Source organism: Protopterus annectens, chromosome 1.part0, assembly GCF_019279795.1.
Source record: "Protopterus annectens isolate FY-2018-M chromosome 1.part0, PAN1.0, whole genome shotgun sequence".
Lineage (NCBI taxonomy): Eukaryota > Metazoa > Chordata > Ceratodontiformes > Protopteridae > Protopterus > Protopterus annectens.
This window is the reverse complement of record NC_056725.1, coordinates 1,750,011,455-1,750,030,476: the sequence shown is the minus strand read 5'-3', so window position 1 is coordinate 1,750,030,476 and position 19,022 is coordinate 1,750,011,455. Positions and strand designations below refer to the sequence as shown.

The 19,022-nt window shown below is 40.2% G+C and overlaps 1 protein-coding gene across 1 annotated transcript in view; it reads right to left on the bottom strand.

Moving 5' to 3' along the window:
• Positions 1-3,448, bottom strand: part of LOC122804848 (cytohesin-4-like) — a 290,854-nt gene extending 287,406 nt beyond the window's left edge. Inside the window, exon 1 of the mRNA XM_044075049.1 lies at positions 3,303-3,448. Within this exon, the coding sequence (XP_043930984.1) occupies positions 3,303-3,321 (19 nt within the window). The 5' untranslated portion in view covers positions 3,322-3,448. The remainder of the gene's footprint in view (positions 1-3,302) is intronic.
• Between the last annotated feature and the right edge of the window lie 15,574 nt (positions 3,449-19,022).

The following is a 19,022-nucleotide window of genomic DNA, read 5'->3' as shown; positions in this document are numbered from 1 at the left end:
AGAAATTCATCTCTGGTTTGGCACTTATGTCTCTAATGGGCAGAGGTAACCTGTAAATGGTTAATCTCCCAGGCCCATGGTTACACTTATCAAGGGTATCAGAACTTGTCAGAGATTTGGGATGCATGGCTAGGCTCAAAAAGGCCCTTGTGGTCGTTAGCCTAGTAAACAACTATGGAACTATGAACCTATGTTGAAGAAGGCAGAAGTGTAGCATTGAATCAAGAGTGATGGTAAGAGTTAACACAATACCCCAACCCCATGCAGAGAATGGGAAAAAGGGGGGCTGATGATGATGATGATACTGGCAGGCATAATAATAATGTGACAAGACTGTTGCACTGGAGATTGTGCAAACATTATAATATTGAAGTAGCTGAAAAATATTGGAAACGAGCCACAAAGCATCATAGAAAATGATGACATTTAAATCACATGGGATCACCTATTACCAACAGTTCAAAAAACAGATGAGAGAAAATCAGATATTGTAGCCCATGAAAAGAAGACAAAAGTAGCATTGATTGTTGAAATTGCTGCACCCGGTGACTACAGTGTCTTACATACAGAGAGACACAAAGTCATAAAATACTAGGATTTGCAGGCAGAAATGAGGGTAATGTGGAAGGATGCCCAGGCAGTTTCAATAGTAGTAGGAGCAACAGGTCTTATAAAAAAAGAATTTACAGTTGTACTTGGGTATGTTATTAATACATGTAACTCCATATGAATTGCAGGCGTCATTACTGGGCACATTGTTAATGCTATGAAAAGTACTGCTGGCTGACATCAAAGATTGAAACAATACTAATTTCATGAACTTTAATCATACTTTAGCTTAGGGATGGGGTCCATTCTTATCATGGTATTAGAAACCTAAAAGACTTGGAGAAATTAAAAAAAAGTAGAGCACATTAGAATGGATAACACAGATATATGTAGGGGAAGGCAAAAATGAAGACTAAGAATGAAAGTATGGGGAAAGTAGAGGAAAAGGACCAGAAAGAAGTGTATATAATGCTTAGCCAGAAATCTTAAGAGCAAAGAAGTTGAGATTAAAGAGACTAGGGCTACAAGTTTGTCTTTTCATAATGGGCCAGTGCAGTGAGTTAAAGGATATGTAAGAAATGGCAGAAAGAAAACTGTCAGATAGCTGGATAATAAACTGAGATAGTTAAGGGAGAGTTAAGCCATGAAATCAAAGGAGGGGGGAGTAATTACTGAGTTTTATGGAATAAGCATGAGGAAAGGAAGTACTACGTTTTATGACATAAGCACAGGGAGGGGTAAGTAAATGCTGAGTTTTATAGGCTAAGCTCAGGTTGGGAGAAATAAGTACTGAGTTTTATGGTATAAGTATGGGGAGGGGGAGTAAGTTCTGAGTTTTATGGGATACTTAAGGGGAGGGCAGTAAGTTCAGAGTTTTATGGGATAAGTATGGAGAGGAGAGTAAGTTATTAGTTTTATGGGATAAGTATGGGCAGGGGGTGTACGTTCTGAGCTTTATGGGATAAGTATGGGGAGGGGGAGTATGTTCTGAGTTTCATGGGATAAGTATGGGGAGGGGCAGTATGTTCTGAGTTTTATGGAATAAGTATGGGGAGGGGTGTAAGTTCTGAGTTTTATGGGATAAGTATGGGAATGGGGAAGTTCTGAGTTTCATGGGATAAGTATGGGGAAGGGGAGTATGTTCTGAGTTTTATGGGATAAGTATGGGGAGGGGTGTATGTTCTGAGTTTTATGGGATAAGTATGGGGCAGGGGTGTAAGTTTTGAGTTTTATGGGATAAGTATAGGTAGGGGGAATAAGTTCTTAATTTTATAGGATAAGCACAGGAGGGAGAAGTAAGTACTGAGCTTTATGAGATAAGCATGGGGAAGGGGCATATGTATTGAGTTTTATGAGATAATTAGAAGAAGGAGGAAGTAGGCAAGTACTGAGTTTTATGAGATATGACAAAGGAGAAGCAGAACAGAAACCAAACAGGCCAAGGTAGTAGTCAATGAGAACAGGTGGTGGGACAGAATGGCAAAGAGTGAGTTCCCATTAGGTAACCGTCTTACGTCTCACTGAGAAAGCATATTACTGTTCTAAGACAGGTCAGACATAATTTACAGTTGTTTAAGGATGGAACAAAAAAACTATGAGCAGTAATGCCAAATAGGTTTCCCATGGACAGTACAAGTGATAATGATGGTACCTGCAGTTTGTAAGCCCTGTGCACAGCTTACAAACAATACCTAGCAGGTGTTTGGTCTGATGAACTTCATAAAACTAGAAAAATAAATCTCTGGTATTTTTGAAAGGACACAGACTATTACTCCTTCATGTTCAGGTTCTCAGTAGTTTTTTAAAGGGCAGCAGACTCTGTTGTATAGTGTTCACTCTTGTTGTCAACTTGACCACAGCAAACAGCTCATGCCCAGCGATGATGTCATTTTATATGTACTCTGTGTCAGTGGTTGAACACCTCTGCCATACAAAGCAAGCACATTATGACTGTTGTAAGAGCTGAAGACTGAGTTAAGAGTATAGCATTCTTAAGTTGTAGTAAGGACAAGGCAAGGTATAAGCATCAAGTCATTTACTTATATTAGTCTCTTATTCTGTCTAGCTAACTGCAAGTTTAAATATCAGCTTTTCACTTTTAGTTAACAAGTGAGCATGTGAAGCACAGACCCTCTTATCATTATGATTAACAAGGCATTATACTTAGGTTTGTGTAGTTATGAGAATTAGGTGGGTGGGACAGAATGACAAAAAGTGTGTTCTCATTAGGTAGCTCCGTCTTAGGTCTCCCCAAGAAAGCATGCTACTATTCTACGGCAGGTCAGATGCAATTTACAGTATTATGCTTGGGAAAACCATGTGTCCTTTCTTTCTAACCATTTGTTAAGCACATCTGGAGCTTTTATTTGCCTACCTGCATTGTTTTGAAAAATACAACAAACTAATAACATTTTCTATTTCAACATTTTCTTTTTTGAATTAAAGTAGTTATGCTGTTTAAAAAGATCTTTGATGTGTGCTTTTAACTAAACACAAATAAATCAAACAATAGGCAGAAGTGTAAAATAAACATTAAAAACCACAATAAAAAAGGAGAAAAGAGCTAGTACTAACTTATATTTATCATTTCTCCATTTTTTATTGTGTTTTTTAATTTTTATTGTTCGTGGTTAACATACATTGGTTTATTTCATTTTTTGTTAACAGGTAAAAGTGCTACAAAGCTCCATATCTTGAAATGTGTAACTGCGCTTTGTAAGACCATTGTAAAATAATAAACACCACAGACTCACCGGCAGGACAGACATCCATTATGAATTATCCCTTCAGCAGCTTCTTCTTTTTTCTAGAACTGCAAGTTCCTGTTGCCCAATTTTCAGTTTAAAGTGACATCAGTGTCACAGGAACACCAAAACACAGACATCCTTGTCAGTTAAGGGCTAATACTGCAGCGATGCTAACAGCTTGGTCGATGTTTTTTAAGTTTCATAAGATCTGCCTCATTCATGAGCTCATTAAGCTTCCTGTCCAGCCTTCCCTGTTTGGCCTCCCGTGAGAATCTTCATGAGTTCCCTATTTTTTAATCACATTTTATAATGCAGTTTAAATGGTAAAGCACTAACAGTTTTATGGTTAGTATAGTACATTTACATTAGTAATTAAAATATTAATGCTCACAGCAGCTGGTGAAAATGAGCAGCATTTAAATAGCATCACAGGACAAAGTAGCCCAATAATTCTATCATAGGACATAGCCACGTGTGCTAACAGGGCACCTCTAAGAAATGTACGTAAAAATATCGGGGCCATACCTCTCAACCTCTTAGAGCCAGGAATCTGCTTAAAGCCATACAAAAAGTGAGACAAAGGCCCAAAAATAGGGGCATTTTTTTTAAATATTAGTCTTACAACCTTAGAAAGCTTTTGCATTAGCGTGAATTTTCTGAAGGGTATAACATCTGGAACTGAAATGACTGTCATTATTTTCTAACTTAACTCTTTAATTATTTGCCAATAATTTGCCAGAAAACTACAATTTTATGAAAAATGGAACAAAAATATGAGACAAAAATATAAACATTCTGCGAAAGTCTTTACAGTTGAGAGGTATGATGGGGGCATATTCAATAAACCCTACATGGTCCACTAAGACAGCACACAATAATGTAGTGTTTTGTATTCAGTAAGCATCTCTACAGAATGTGTAGAGCCACACAAACACGCTAAACACAGTGGCATGCTATTGACAACATAAGCAGCTGAATTGTATTTGCATGCTAATCAACCAGTCCCAGAAAGAGGAGCTATTCAACAAGCTATAAAGCAACCTTGTAGACTCAGTGTGCTTCTCCCTGTGAATTCAAAAACCTATTGGAATAAAGTCATGGAAAGGAGTCTACACAGAAAGAAAGTTAAGGGCTGCTGTTGTTTAATTCATGTGTATGTGCAACAGGCTGAAGTCTATGCTACTGATGCTGCTGCTGATAGACTACTGGGAAAAAGAAGTGTTTTCAGACCCTGGTTAACTTATCACAGTCTGCATGAGGTGGAAATTGTAGAATGCTACAGGGTAGATAAGAGACACACTACAGGATCTCTGCAACCTCTGTTGTCCTCAACTCAGACCCAGGGCAAACCGAGGGGAACCCATCACAGTGGAGACAAAGGTATGTGTAGCACTTAGAATTTTAGTTACATGACCCTTTCAGAGACCAACAGGGGACATACTGGGGTGTCACAGGCATCAGCATCCAGAATCCTCCAACAATTTTTGAATGCTATGCTCCAACATGCCAGTGACTGCATATATTTTCCCCATACACCTGAGGACAGGACCACAAATATGCAGGAGTTCTACCCTGTAGCACACTACTCTGAAGTACTGGGTGTCGTTGATTGTACACATATAGAAATTAAGGCACCATCCAGGGAACAAGAAAGGCTATACATAGAAAGGGCTTCCACTCTTTTAACTGCCAAGTAGTGTGTAATGCTAAGGGAATCATCTTGAATGTGTGTGCTGGCAGCCCAAGTACTTACCATAATTCACATATCTGGCACACCTCCCAACTGTATCAGATGATCACTAGGGGTGATATCTCACAAGGGTTTTTAATGGGGGATGCAGGTTATGCACTGGAACCGTGGTCAATGACACTCATCAGAAATGCAAGCACATTTGCTGAAGAGCAACATAATGAGACACACTCTCAAACCAGAAATATCATAGAGCATGTGTTTGGGCTGCTAACGTTGTGGTTCCAATGCCTAGATACATCTAGGGGTGTCTTGCAGCACATTTCATGTGCATGTACTGAAATCTTCATCATTTGTGCCATGCTTCATAACATCATCCGAGAAAGCAGCGTCAGCAGGATCAGCAAGGGGAAGGGGCACACATCCCACCATCAATGGCAAGGTCACTACAGCCGCACACAGGAGAGGAGTCAGACGGGGAACTAGTAGCTGCTGTGGGTGTAGGCAGACGTAGGTGTGCTCAATATGCCCTCACATTGGCTAAGAGTCAAGGCATAGCACACTCACTCTCCACCTAAGGGGCTAAAACCTTCATACTATGCACATGCATATAGTAACATTGATGCCAGGCAATGCTCACAACCTTTACCTACCCATGTAATGGCTGTGGACTGCTAGCATCAGACAGAGTCCTGAACTAAAACTGTTGCAACTACTGTATTTACAAAGTAAGTGTTGAACCTGGAGTGTATTGTGTAATAATATGAATGGCATATCCTTGCATGTTGTTACTTGGTTATGTAAGCAAGTAAAAGGTGGGTGATTTATCCAGAAATTACTTTAACATGTGACAGTAGAGACTTATGTGAATACATGTGTCCTCTATGAAGTAGTAGGCCTCAGGCATCAAAGATTCACACATTCATACCTCTCAAAAATATTGATAGTCACCAAATCTCCTCAGTTTGGCCTCATACTTTTGTACTGGAAAATCATTAAAGAGAGAAGTTAGAAAGTAATGAGACACATTTTATTTTCAGACTTCACAACCCTCAGAAGATTATTAGAAATACTGATGCAAAAATGTTTTGTTTCTATGAACTGTCTAATTTTCTAAGACCAAAATAAGACAAAAGTACAATTAGCAAAACAACATCACAAATGCAGATATGCTAAGCACTAAGTTGGCTATGCACCCTGAGCATCAGACACAAATGTTATGTATCCCTGAATCCAAAAGATACAAAACAGAGATATGACACAGTTATCATCACTTGAACAGGTTGCTGTGTGTGTGTGTGTGTGTGTGTGTGTGTGTGTGTGTGTGTGTGTGTGTGTGTGTGTGTGTGTGTGTGGGGGAGAAGCCTAGGCTGACACAAAAGTTCAGTGAGTGTGTATGAGTAAGAAATAGAAACAGGCAGACATTTGGATAAAGTAACAAATAGCCAGTGGGACAAAATGAGCTTTAAGCTTCACAGCTGAGCCATGTAACTGTTGTGTGTGTGTGTGTTTGTATGGCCCTCCACATGAAATTGGTGTGTGAGTGTTTGCAGGAACACAACCAAGCTCTGTGCTAACTCTACATCTTGGTATGTGGGACAGGTGTGAGCCATACATGGTAGAGGTAGCAGTTCATCACTGTCGTACCTGACCATGAGAACTGACTCTGCCAGGAGTTGCACTGGCATGTCCATACCCATGGTCAGATGCACTGCTGTTACCTAAATGTGACTGATGTCTGCTGGATGAGCTCCCGTCACGAGGTCACTCAGGACCATAAACCCATGACTTGCCACATCTGGGTATGGACACCTCAAGCAATGATGGAACAGTGGAAGTAGTGCCACTATGGAAGAGTGATTGCTGGCTAACATCAGATGATATGGTTGGCCTACACCCACATGGATGCCGTCCCCCTCCCAGCAGATGTTCCATCACAGACACTGCCTGTTCCAATGTGTCAATCATCCAATCCATTGAATTGGCAACATGGTGGAGGCAGTCACGCATGTTAGCCTGTGCCACATCTATAACCCTAAGCATTTCCCTGAATGACCTATTGAAACCTGCTTACGCCTCCATGACAGCCCTTAACATATGCCGAGTGGTATGGGATGACACACCTGTATCAGGAGGAGAATGGACAGTAGACCTCCTCCAAGCACCCCTAACAACCCTCCTGCATGGCATTGTACCCACACTTTGGCTACAGCCAGAATCAACAGGCACTGAAGCTGCAGTAAACACACTTCTCTGATTGAGTGTCTCACCCTCCACCTGTCCAATATCTGAGGGATCAATAGAATGGGTTGGCATAGGTCTACTGGCTGTGTCCGATGGAATTACAAGGGACAGCTGAATGTCAACCTCAGTGTCAGATTCAACCTCTGCACCCCTGACTGTGCCCCTGTTTGGCCACCATCATAATCAGAGTCTTCTGATAGTCTGAAATCAGGTGGTAAGAGTCCTACACTTCCACTGTCAGGATCACCTGTGATAATAAGCAACAAACACAGGTAAGAAATTAATCCCTACACTACTACAGTCCAATATATGCTAACAAACTAACAGTGGTGCCACTACTACAGACAGCACAGCAATGCACACAACAGTCCTGACACCCACATCACACATATGGATAAAATAAATATTTCCTTGAACTGCTCATCAGTACTGACATAAAAATGTTTGGCTTACCATGTGCAGATGATGCTGTGCTTCCTATGGATGATGGTCTTGGAAGAAGTTAAGCAAAAGGTAACGACACCATCATCACAATTAACAGTAACACAGGGGGATAACACTTTTTTCCCTTTACATGCCTATTAATGATACTTTTAACATGAACTAAGATGAAACATCCACTCCAAGCCCATGTGTAATCAACCAGAATGCGTTGTTAACTGTATCAATCTACAACTATTCCCTGCCCAAACAAATTTAATGTTAAACAGAACTTAAATATCGTTGTCAATATTTTACTGTACAAGAGGTATTTAACAAGTGAGATAGGTAATTCTACCTGGAAGTTCCTCCTGGGATATACTTGTCCTCCCTTAAACAGCAGCACCAAAGTCAATGACATGCTGTTGTGCACTTTCCAGTGAGCTGTCTGGATCCCTGACAATGGACAGGAACTCTTCATTTGGTGTTAGTGGTGGTTGTGTAGCAGGTCTCCCAGTAGCCATACATTCACAGCCCACTGCAGCTGCCCTCCTCTGTGCTGAAGAAATCATGTCAGTGGCCCTAGGGCACACCTGATCGTATGTCCTGCTCTGGCCACCTACTTGTTCACATCACCAACTATCTGCTGCCAAATTTGATTTCTACCAGACATATCCTCACATTTTCTCCCAAGCAGGCCAGCACCATGACACCTAAATGCTCTCAAAATGACTTCATTTTCAGGGTCACTGAAGGGGGGGGGGTTCAGGGATTGGAACACCTGGGTGCCATAGTCCTTGGTGACATGAAAAACAAAATAAGGCTAATACACATAAGTGTTACATAAATTAAAGTCCTTTTTTGATATAGCACATAAAAGGTAGTATTTTACTATTGCCCACTGGAGAAACATAAAACAGTCAAGATATTCAAATATAACAAAAATGAATTGTGTGGTTTTAACATATTAAAATCACACACAAAGCATGGTTGGATGCAAAACAAGGAGAGTAACAATAGCAAAAATATTGTTATACCAAAACAGAAATGCAGCTTTGCTCCCCCACCCCCCAAAACAATAGGCAAGTGACACATTTTGCTAACAAACCATCAGTTAAAAGCTAAAAGTGCTATCAAATAAACTGTTCCTGAAACATGTACAGATTTAACACAGAACATTTAATTTTAAGCTATTTCCAGTCATGTCAACTTATGGCCAGCACTCCCCTAGAGGTGTGTATGGTCCATCCTAGAAGGTTAGCACCCTTGTGTCATTGTCAGTATAAGACATTTACATTTCATGGAAATAAGAATAGAAGAGTGTACAGAGTAAAACAGTTGTAACATTAGCACTTGTGATGACAGTTAATAAGGCTGTGCATATAAGAAAGTGAAATGCCTTGACAAATCTGCCCATGCCATCAGTACACTTCTAAGAAATGCATACAGAGAAATGTATCATTTGCTAACATATATATATATATATATATATATATATATATATAGATAGATATATATGCATACAGATAGAGATATAGATTTTGCTTACTGACTTTTCAGCATATGCAGTATATAGTTAAAAAATGCAAACATACATTATCAAGATCAATCCCAAAGTGATATCTACTTGTGTGTTATCCACATAAACAAGTCTCCTCACCTTCAGAATCCCTAGCTGCACAGTTCCCTTTGTATGATGTAGATTTAGGACTGTGAGCACGGTAAAGATGCAAATGAGGTATGATCTCTTTAGAATTGCTGAATCCCAAATATTGGGCTTCGTGTAGCAGGTTTAACCATAGTACAGGCACTCTCACAGTGTTTGTTGCTAATGGATTGCAATTGTGAATGATTACTGGTAGAGAGAAGGAAAACACAACAACAGTTCAGACACCCCTACCTACAGTGGGTGCGTCAGCCAGATTAGACTTACAAACTGTAGAAGTAATTGTATCATGGTTTTAAATGTAAGCAAGCAGCACACATTTCACAGTTTTTGTTCAGTAACATCCATCCTTCCCTTCATTTGTTGACAACTGCATATTATTGCCATTTAATATTCTCATACATTTTAAGGATAATGATACAGAATGGCTTACAGACTGCATGTCTCAGATTACTGGTCAAATAACACAAGCATGGCCAACAAACATAAAGAGATAAGATAGAACTGCATTTATGCAACTAATAGAAATGGTTACATGATTACAGTGCACTACTTCTGAAATTAATACATGTACAAACAGCTGTCATATGTTTTGTTAGTACTGTGGATGATGTTGCATGTGGTTGTATGCACAATTGTTTTAGTTCTCTGCTGCAAAGCTGTTTGTGTAGCAAAAAGGGATGAAACACCCTTATTGTTTTTGAAGGTCCATTAGAGTGAAAGTTCAAATCCAGACCTGTGTAAAAATATTTCCTGTGTACCAACAGAAATTTTGTAGTGTTTTTTATTTAATAGAATTATTTTCTTCATTTCACCTAATTCTCCCATTTTTGTGTTTTTCTTTTTTTAATGCCAATGTGTGTGACTTAGAGCAAACAAGGGAAATGGAGAAACACAATGACTGCCAGGTTTAGCTGTGCTTATCTCGTTTGTGCAAAGCTTAGCAGTGCACAAACCTGGACTAGTGGCCCATGCAGGAAGCAGACAGAACACCTTCAGACAGGGTATAGACAGTGTAAAGATCAAAGAAGATATATTGTTACAGTTTTTTTTTCTATCACGCAACTCCACATAGCTAAATTGCCATTGAACATATGTAGACAGGGTGCAGATAGTCAATAATTTAAAATGGATACATTCTATTAATTCTTTTTGGCACCACGTAAACATGCTAAGCTGCATTGTGTGACAGTTAGCACACAGAACTTAAGAATGAATAGGGAAATATGAAACTTTCATTTACCTATTCCTGTGGCAACAGGTGTAAGTGTAGGGCTGTAATACAGATTGTCCTGGGTTTTAATACAGGAAGTGCAACATATTTTTACTGTTGTGACAGTCCAGTTTATAGTAAAACACAAAAATATACAAATGTTATTTCAACATTCTTGTAGGGCTGCCATCTGTATTTATAAATAATTCATGACTATGTCTGAGAAGCACATCTTCTGTGGCAAAGGTAGAAAATCAGTGCGGTGGAAGAAAATATTTTTTCTGTTATAAATAGGTTTGTATCCCACACTATAAAAATCAATTCATCAGTGTATAAAGCCAAACCAAAAATGTGTTGGGTCATGAAATGCATGCCACCAGTGCATGTCTGCAAAGATAAATCACATGACAATTATAGCAGCAGACACCCCCTCAAATTAAGATAAGTGGCAGATTAACCTTCCAGTTTAAAAAAAATTATTTCCAGCCTGCTTGGCACTGCTGCCCTCTGGTTAACATCTATTGTATGTGGCTGGTATCGTTTCTCAGGTTTGTGCACTACCAGTAAATGCGATAACAGGAATTGGCAGGAAATCATTATTTGCCATTGCTCTACATTTGGTATTAGACATGTCTGGCATTAGAGGGAAGGTGCCTAGTCTAGGGCACAGAGATGGAGTGTTCAGGAGTCTAGAATATTTATTGGACTCCTGGTAAATTGCCACAGCCAAAGGCTTCTGCAGGGAGGGTGGGCTATTCTGGCTCCCAGTACAACTCTGAGACTAGGAGTAGTTTGGCTAAGGCTGTATCCAGTTCAACTGGCATCCCACACACTGGGGAACAGTGTAGGCATCACTTCAGTGATCTACAAAGGTGCAAGATGGATACACTGAACCAGTGACTGACGGAGTTTCAAATTAGTGACATCCCACAATTAGTGCAAGCAAAGAACATGGAGAAGCACAATGAATGTCAGGTTTAGCTGTGCTTATCTCATTTTTATAATACTTAGCAGTTCGCAAACTTGGACTAGTGGCCCACACAGGAAACAGAACACTGCTAATAAAACGAATTTATAATACATAGAAAGCTTAACATATGCAAGACTGGTTTGCATAATGTTTTTCTTTTCTTTTCACAGCTAACGCCAAAATTGTGTTGAATAGGCAGGTTCATGCTGATCATCTGAAGAGACAGAGGGAAGCAAGTAGCATTTATGCACAAAAGAAGTATTATTGTAGCTTTAAAAGTTAGCAATAGATTTTTTTTTTTTGTTTTCTATACAGTAGTAGCAAAGTGAACATGCATAGCCTAACTGAAAAAGCAAGTATGCATGCATAATTATCTAGCACAAACCAGCTTTAAAAGTCAAGTGTAAGACTGTAGTCACAGATTGTGGGTTCAAATACTATGAGTAACAACTATGCAATACTGCCATTTCGTTAATAATATTACTTAAATTAAACTCCATACAAGTGGCATAATGCCCTGCTGTTAACTGTAATCTGTATACTTGGACCAAGCATATGTGCAATATATGCACAATCATAATTATAGTATGTAGTTGTTAGGACATATACTTAAATATAATAGTTCAGATAAAATATTTGTATAATTGTGATAGAGCATTGTATGTCACATATGATGTTACTAATGTTATCTCTTTTTTCTCTCACCCCAACCCTTATCTCTTTTTTATTTTCTATTTCTATGTGTCATCAGAATGTCTGCATGTCATCCATCTGTAACAAATCACTAAATAATTTACAGCGCAGCCAGGTAGGCCAACCCCATTGGGTCAGCCTGCCTCCATTTCACTGGCTGCAACACAATGCCCAGCACATCTGGGACCCAACCTGGCAGTACTACCTCTGCTGCCACTGCACTACCTGCATTCTCAAGTAGCAATGCACTAGAAGCTGGTGCTATGATACCCTCTGGGAGGACTGTTGGAGGTGGGGATTACATCACCTACAAGGAGATGCCAGGGTTGGTACATAGGATCATGCACAGCACAATTGGTGTACGCCTACATCGGATGGAGAGGCGTCTGTCCCTCATGGTCCATAGGAGAAGATGTCAAGCACTCCAGCACCTAGTGCAGTAAGAGGACAGTGATGACAGTCCTGTGGGTGAGGACTAGATTCTCACTTTCTCCATGTTTGATGGGCATGAGCTTGCATTGTCCCCTCCTTCACCCTAATCATGATGTCCCTCAACTTATTGTGTCCCTCACCATCCCTGTGTCTTGTCTTGTTTGTTCTGTTTCTTTGCATTTGCTTCCTCACCTACCCAACTTATCTAACCCTGAAATACCAGCACTCCTTACCCAGCATTCCTCTTCTACCAAAGTAAAAAAAAGAATGGGAACCTGTCTCACAAAAAAATTTCATCCCATACATAATTCTCCATTTCACATGCATGTCTTCCTGACACACTTGATTTAATCCAATTGAGTATATAACATGATTGCTTTGTTGTCACCCCTCTTTGTGGAGGTGACATTCCAAATTCAGCTAATATTCTATACATATTTTCAGTTTACACTGTTAATGAAATGGATAGCTATGGTTCTTTCCTACCTCCCTCCCACATTCTTGTATGTTTTCCCTTTGTTCTTCCCTTCTTGCTGACCAATTCACCACTTTCCTGTCTACCCTATTTTAAAACCTACAATCTGGTCAAAAATTAGAATCACACACAACACACATAAGTACCAAAAAAACAATGGAGTCCTTAACTTTTTGGCCTCTCTGAGCAGAGTTTGGCATCGCTCACCAATGCCAAGACAGTAAACGGCTCTGCAATGGTACGGTTACCTCCGAGCAATGCTGCTTAACCATGCTACTCCACATCAACACACAATAACACATGGTGAATGTAGTATAAAATATAATTTTATTGCATTATCACTGCTTATTTAAAAATATTACATATACCTGGATTTGAACCCTATATCATCTGGGCTCAAAAAGAAATGTGCCCATGCATTTACACCTGGTGCCACAGAGTCAGCTAAGCAGCAGGTGTGTTTCATACACTCAGTACTAACTCTTGTAATTTTAGCAATGAGCCTTGCATTTACCCACTGTTTAAGTACATGCAAACAGGGAAAGCAATGGAAATGTATATCTCGCATTCAAAAGCACTTTGCTAACAGACCCGCAAACCCACTGCTATCCATTACACTCTATAAAGTAAATAATAGCATGCATTACTTTTGTTTACTGTTTGTTTAATCTTCATGCCAGGAAAGTATGTGTGGAAACACAAACAGATGAAAGCCATATCTAAGAAAATGTCACCTATTTACAGTGTAGCCATGTCTTACCACCCCCTTGCACTTCAACCCTGGTTTCTCAGTACATGTTCACAAATGTATCACCTACATTAAATAAATTAATAATAAATGTTGTGTTACATACCATACAGATCTTTAGAATGACAATACACATTTTCATATACTTGTAGTAATGTGCACACCTGTTTGCATATGTTTGTAAAGCTATCTCTTAATGTTTACCTGCACATTGGAACACAACCACCAAATACTATACATTGCACACTCATTAGTCTGGTAACATGCAGAACATGAAATATCTTGACAGTTGAACATGCCTACACATCCATTTCACGCAGGACGCCCAACATCTTCTCTTCAACATACAGTACTGTTTTCATCCACCATAAGTTGTCCTGTAGCCCTATAAGAGTCAGACATGTGTGTGGCACTTGCTTAAAGTAGGTAGTGGTTCTGTTCTCACTGCAGTCAGCTGGGGTGTGGGCGTATTTGTGCCCTTGCTTGAAATTACAGAATGCATTTTACACCAGCATGTGGGACACTGCTATTAACATTTTTTTCTCCACACCAGACATGCTACTGATGTCATCAGCTATAAAGTGTTTTCTGACACTCTCCAAGTCAGACTTGAGCTGTGACTCTCTCTTTAAATACAGAGTTTTCTAGTAGATGTATTTAGGTAGGGGTTCTGTTCTCAATGCAGTCAGCTGGGGTGTGAGTTTTTCTGTTCATAGGTTCATAGAGTCATAGGTTCATAGAACAGTACTAGGCTAACTGCCCTTGTGAGCCATTTTAAGCCTAGCCAATTATCCCTTGTGAGACTCAAACTCTGCACCTTGTGTTTGTAAGGCAAACACCTTAACCATTAGGCCACCCTCCCAACCCCTGTGTGCCCTTGCTTGACATTATAGAGAGCATTTTATACCAGCATGTGGGACACTGCTATTACCATCTTCCTCTCACCAGACTCTGCTGATGTAATCAGCAATAGCTGATTTGTGGATATACTGATTTCTGGATGTACTATTCTCCAAAATGGCAGGGTCAGACACTGGCCTGGAGGCCAGGCACAAGTCATCTCATCCTATACAGTGCAGATTACAGTAACAGGGCTTTATGTCTATACACGTACATCATGGCATGGCTTGTAGGCCCTGTATTTTCTTGGTGAGAAACCCCTGTGGTCTCTCCAGTTGCTGCAGGTGTCTGGTGAGGTACAGGCAAAAGGAAGCATTATACTCTGTTAGTGTTCTGATGAGAATTGAGTACAACGCTCTTATATAATCCTCAGATCTGAATACAATGGCCTGAATTATGAGGTGCTCAACTTACTTTCCATACTACTGTGGACACTTGGTGGTCAAAGTTCAGATTGATATCTACGTGTGTTCTCAGGTGTTGCACACTGGGTTTCAGCATAGGAGGAGTGTTGTCAATGCTGTAATTAGCAAAGAATTCCACTCTGCAGAAGGCCAAAATAAAGACACAGTTTTGCTTTTATTTGTAGATCATGTGGCTTTGGCACCAGTCATTTGTCTGTGTTAGCTTCTCCTGTAGCATGTTATCATCATTGGTGGACTCGGTGATTGCACCCAATATGCAAGAGTCAGCAAACCTGATAAGCCAAAAGCCATATACTTTAGCCTGGACTGTTGAGAAATAGATTCCAAACAGTAAAGGGCCAAGTACAGGTTACACCAATGGTGACAGCTCTACTGGTAGAGGTTGATTTACCAACTTTCACAATATGTGTTCTGTCAGTGAAACAATTTGTTAACCATCTAGTGATGTAAGGGTTAATCCCCAGTTGGGAGAGTTTCCCAATGATACCTGACTGGAGGGACTGTGTCAAAACCCTAGGCCAGATGCACATAGAATCCATGGGCTGTGACAACATCACAGATCACCTGTTGTATGACTCAACATACACACCTTCATGACACAGATAAATACACACTTCAACACACCCTCTACATGGACTATGTTCCTGTAAAAGGGTGCACATCAACATGCATTCATCTGAGTTGGGGCAGACAGCACCTGATGCATGCACATATAGACACTTCCTGACTCTTCTCATCTGTGAGGTAGACCAGCATGTCATCATGAACCTTTTCTAAATGGACACTAGTGATATCCTGGCTATGTGCAACAGACCTGTGTGAGTTGTTAATGCTGCATCATGTCTGTTACATCTGTTAGATGTCCTCAAAGAGGTCATCGAGGGCATGCATGATGACAACACTATCATCCTGTGGAACTTGACCAGGCAAGGGCATTTGACACAAATCCACACTGAGGTATTCATCCAACACTGTCAAATATGGCCATAAACACCTATATCACCAAGTAGGTAGACCACTGGATCACATACATATGTGACATCTAAATATGTTGAAATGTGTAAAATTACCTGTATCTCGAGTTCAGTGATCAGGTCCGTACATCAGGGCTGTCTGCTAGGCTGTTTCCTGTCCATTATTTAAGTCACAGATGTGACAAATGACATACACATCCTGTGTCCAAACAGCTGTCTGGAGGACTACAGATCATGGGAAATCATTGACTCCAGCTGTGATATTAGTATAATACAGGCAGTATCAACACACTCCAAAGATTGCTGCAACAGCCATGACAACACATGAGATGAAACAAAAACATGGGAGGAGTTGTTACATTATGAAAGCAAATGCACAACCCAATGCTAATGTAGACATCACACCCTATAAGCAGACCAGCTGGTATGTGACCTGTGTCCTTGGGTAGATGGTATGTGGAACATCCACCAGCATGTGGCCACAGAGCTGACTACTCCCTTGTATGCATCACAACCACTGAGTATGTGAAGGATATCCACATCAAAGACCATACTACCTCCATAGTTCACAGCCTTCATCACACCAATAACTGAGTACAATGCACCCTTCCTCATGCACCTCCCTACACATCTTCTAGTGATGTGTAACTGAAGTGTACCACCTTTGCCACAGTGAGCTCCCACACATCTTATTTGCCATACCTAGGTATTCGTTTTATGCATAAACATTACTGTCTGATGATGTGGAACACAAGGTGTTACACCAGCTGCATGTGTGATACCTGTTCTAGAGATGTACACAGTGTATACATAGCTGTTTGACAACACTGATGGCATTGCACACAGTATATACATAGCTGTTTAACAACATTGATGGCATGGGTTACATTTGTGACAGTCTGGATTGTGCCATATATATTTGCCATGCACACCAGTCAACTAGCCTGCAGTGAACCTAATGTCACATACATGTATAGCAGTGTCCCTCCTACCTCCTCCAGCAGATGTTACAGTGTCAGGACAGTGTGCTTGATTATCCTCATAGACTGCTGACATGTCATAATAGTTATACAAGTGTGTTTGTGCAGAACCATCTATGATCCCTCAGAATCACATATGTTGTGTCAAGACATGGGATTACTGGTGGTATTATTCTGATATTGTCCCTGATTATGCATGCTTCTTTTACTGTTGCCCATGAGCCTGTAACTGTGTTGCACTTGCTGGAGACCTTTGCTGACATTACACTCATATTTAGGCAAATCAGTTTACATAGCTTCAGAATATGCGACCAACCCCAGTTGTATATAACATCGCTGATAACAGTCCTGTCCACTGTTCATGTCAGGATGCTTATCTCAAGGACATCTTCACAATTGCTATGTCACCTTGTCTGACAGTCACATAATAAACATTTTCAATGTGCAGTCTATACTGTACCATGTTGATATGTGATTAGTGTTCCTACTGCAACTGTCTTTCATTGACATGTCCTCATCTGCTGTACATTATGATGTTTCACCTGTCCTCTTTCTCTGTGTTCATTCCTACAATTCATCTGTGTGTTACTATTCAATACACACACTTGCATTGACTGTTCATTTTAAATGGCAGTTCATCTACCCTTACAGATCATTTATACAATGTTTGTACAGAATGCCTGGAATGGGATTTCACAGTACCTTGCACTGTATATACTGTTCTGTAGTGTGTTTGGACCATATACATTACTATATGTTAAGCCGTGGTAATCATTGTGGAATTCCATGCAATCCCACTAACCCAGTTTGCTCTATTGTAAACAAGTTTGCTGTCCATGTTGCTTTATACGGTTCCCTGGCTGACAACTCTGTTGCCGGCCAGAAAACCATGCTTGTTTACATTTAAATGCGGTGCACGGCATGAATATGTAATCACCACTGCTGCTTACCATGCAAACATGCAAACTCCGTGTAGGCTGTGCACAAAGCCTACACAGAGTTTATTGAATCTCACTGGTCATATTTACACAAGCATTGTTTGTGCAAACATGCTTACTTACACTGAAGGGGTACTAGAGCAGTGATTAAATGTGTGGTCATCAGCTAATATGTATAAATGGAATGGGAGGCAGTGATATTTCATCAACTTTATTCAGGACTGATTCAGACAAAATGCTTGCTGTGGGAGTATGGGGAATGGTACTAGTTATAGAAACTGATCAAGTTTTCAACAGCCAGCTGTGCAAATTAACATGCTTAGATATTTTATCAAAAATGGCAATTCTTCTGGTCAGGTGACTGCAAGGAGGATTTCTTTTTGCTCACATATTGCAGCATCTGCAGTTTATTATAGCAGTATCAAGGAAGCAGGAGATGTAGCCCATGGCATGGAGCTGGGGGAAGGGGCTTTACCTGTCACAGAAAAACTAAATAAGCATTTAGTTTCAGAAACTTGGATGTTCGTTGTGATTTCATTCGATGACTTTGCTTTCATTTACCTGCTGTGGATATAGTAACCATTTGTAAGTGCAATATGCCTGCAAGGGAACACACATTCCACATTATTTGGCAAGGTTTGATGAATAAATAGGGAGAACCGAGAGCTAATTTCAGTAGTGAGAACCCTGCCGGTCCATAGGTACTTACTAGGCATGCAGTTTGGGAGACCACTTAGGAGCCTAAGCAAATTTCTGAGTTGTTCCAAATCACTGTCAGGTTAAGTGACTTGCTTAAGGTTTCACAGCAGACAAATGAATGCAGATGGAATCAAACTCTGCACTACAGAAAGCAGCTCATGGACAGCTCATAGCTTTAATCCTGTGTACTAGCTGTCAGGTGAAGATAAATATGTGGCCAGAACCACAGTTACTCTCAGTAATCTTAATTAAAATCTGC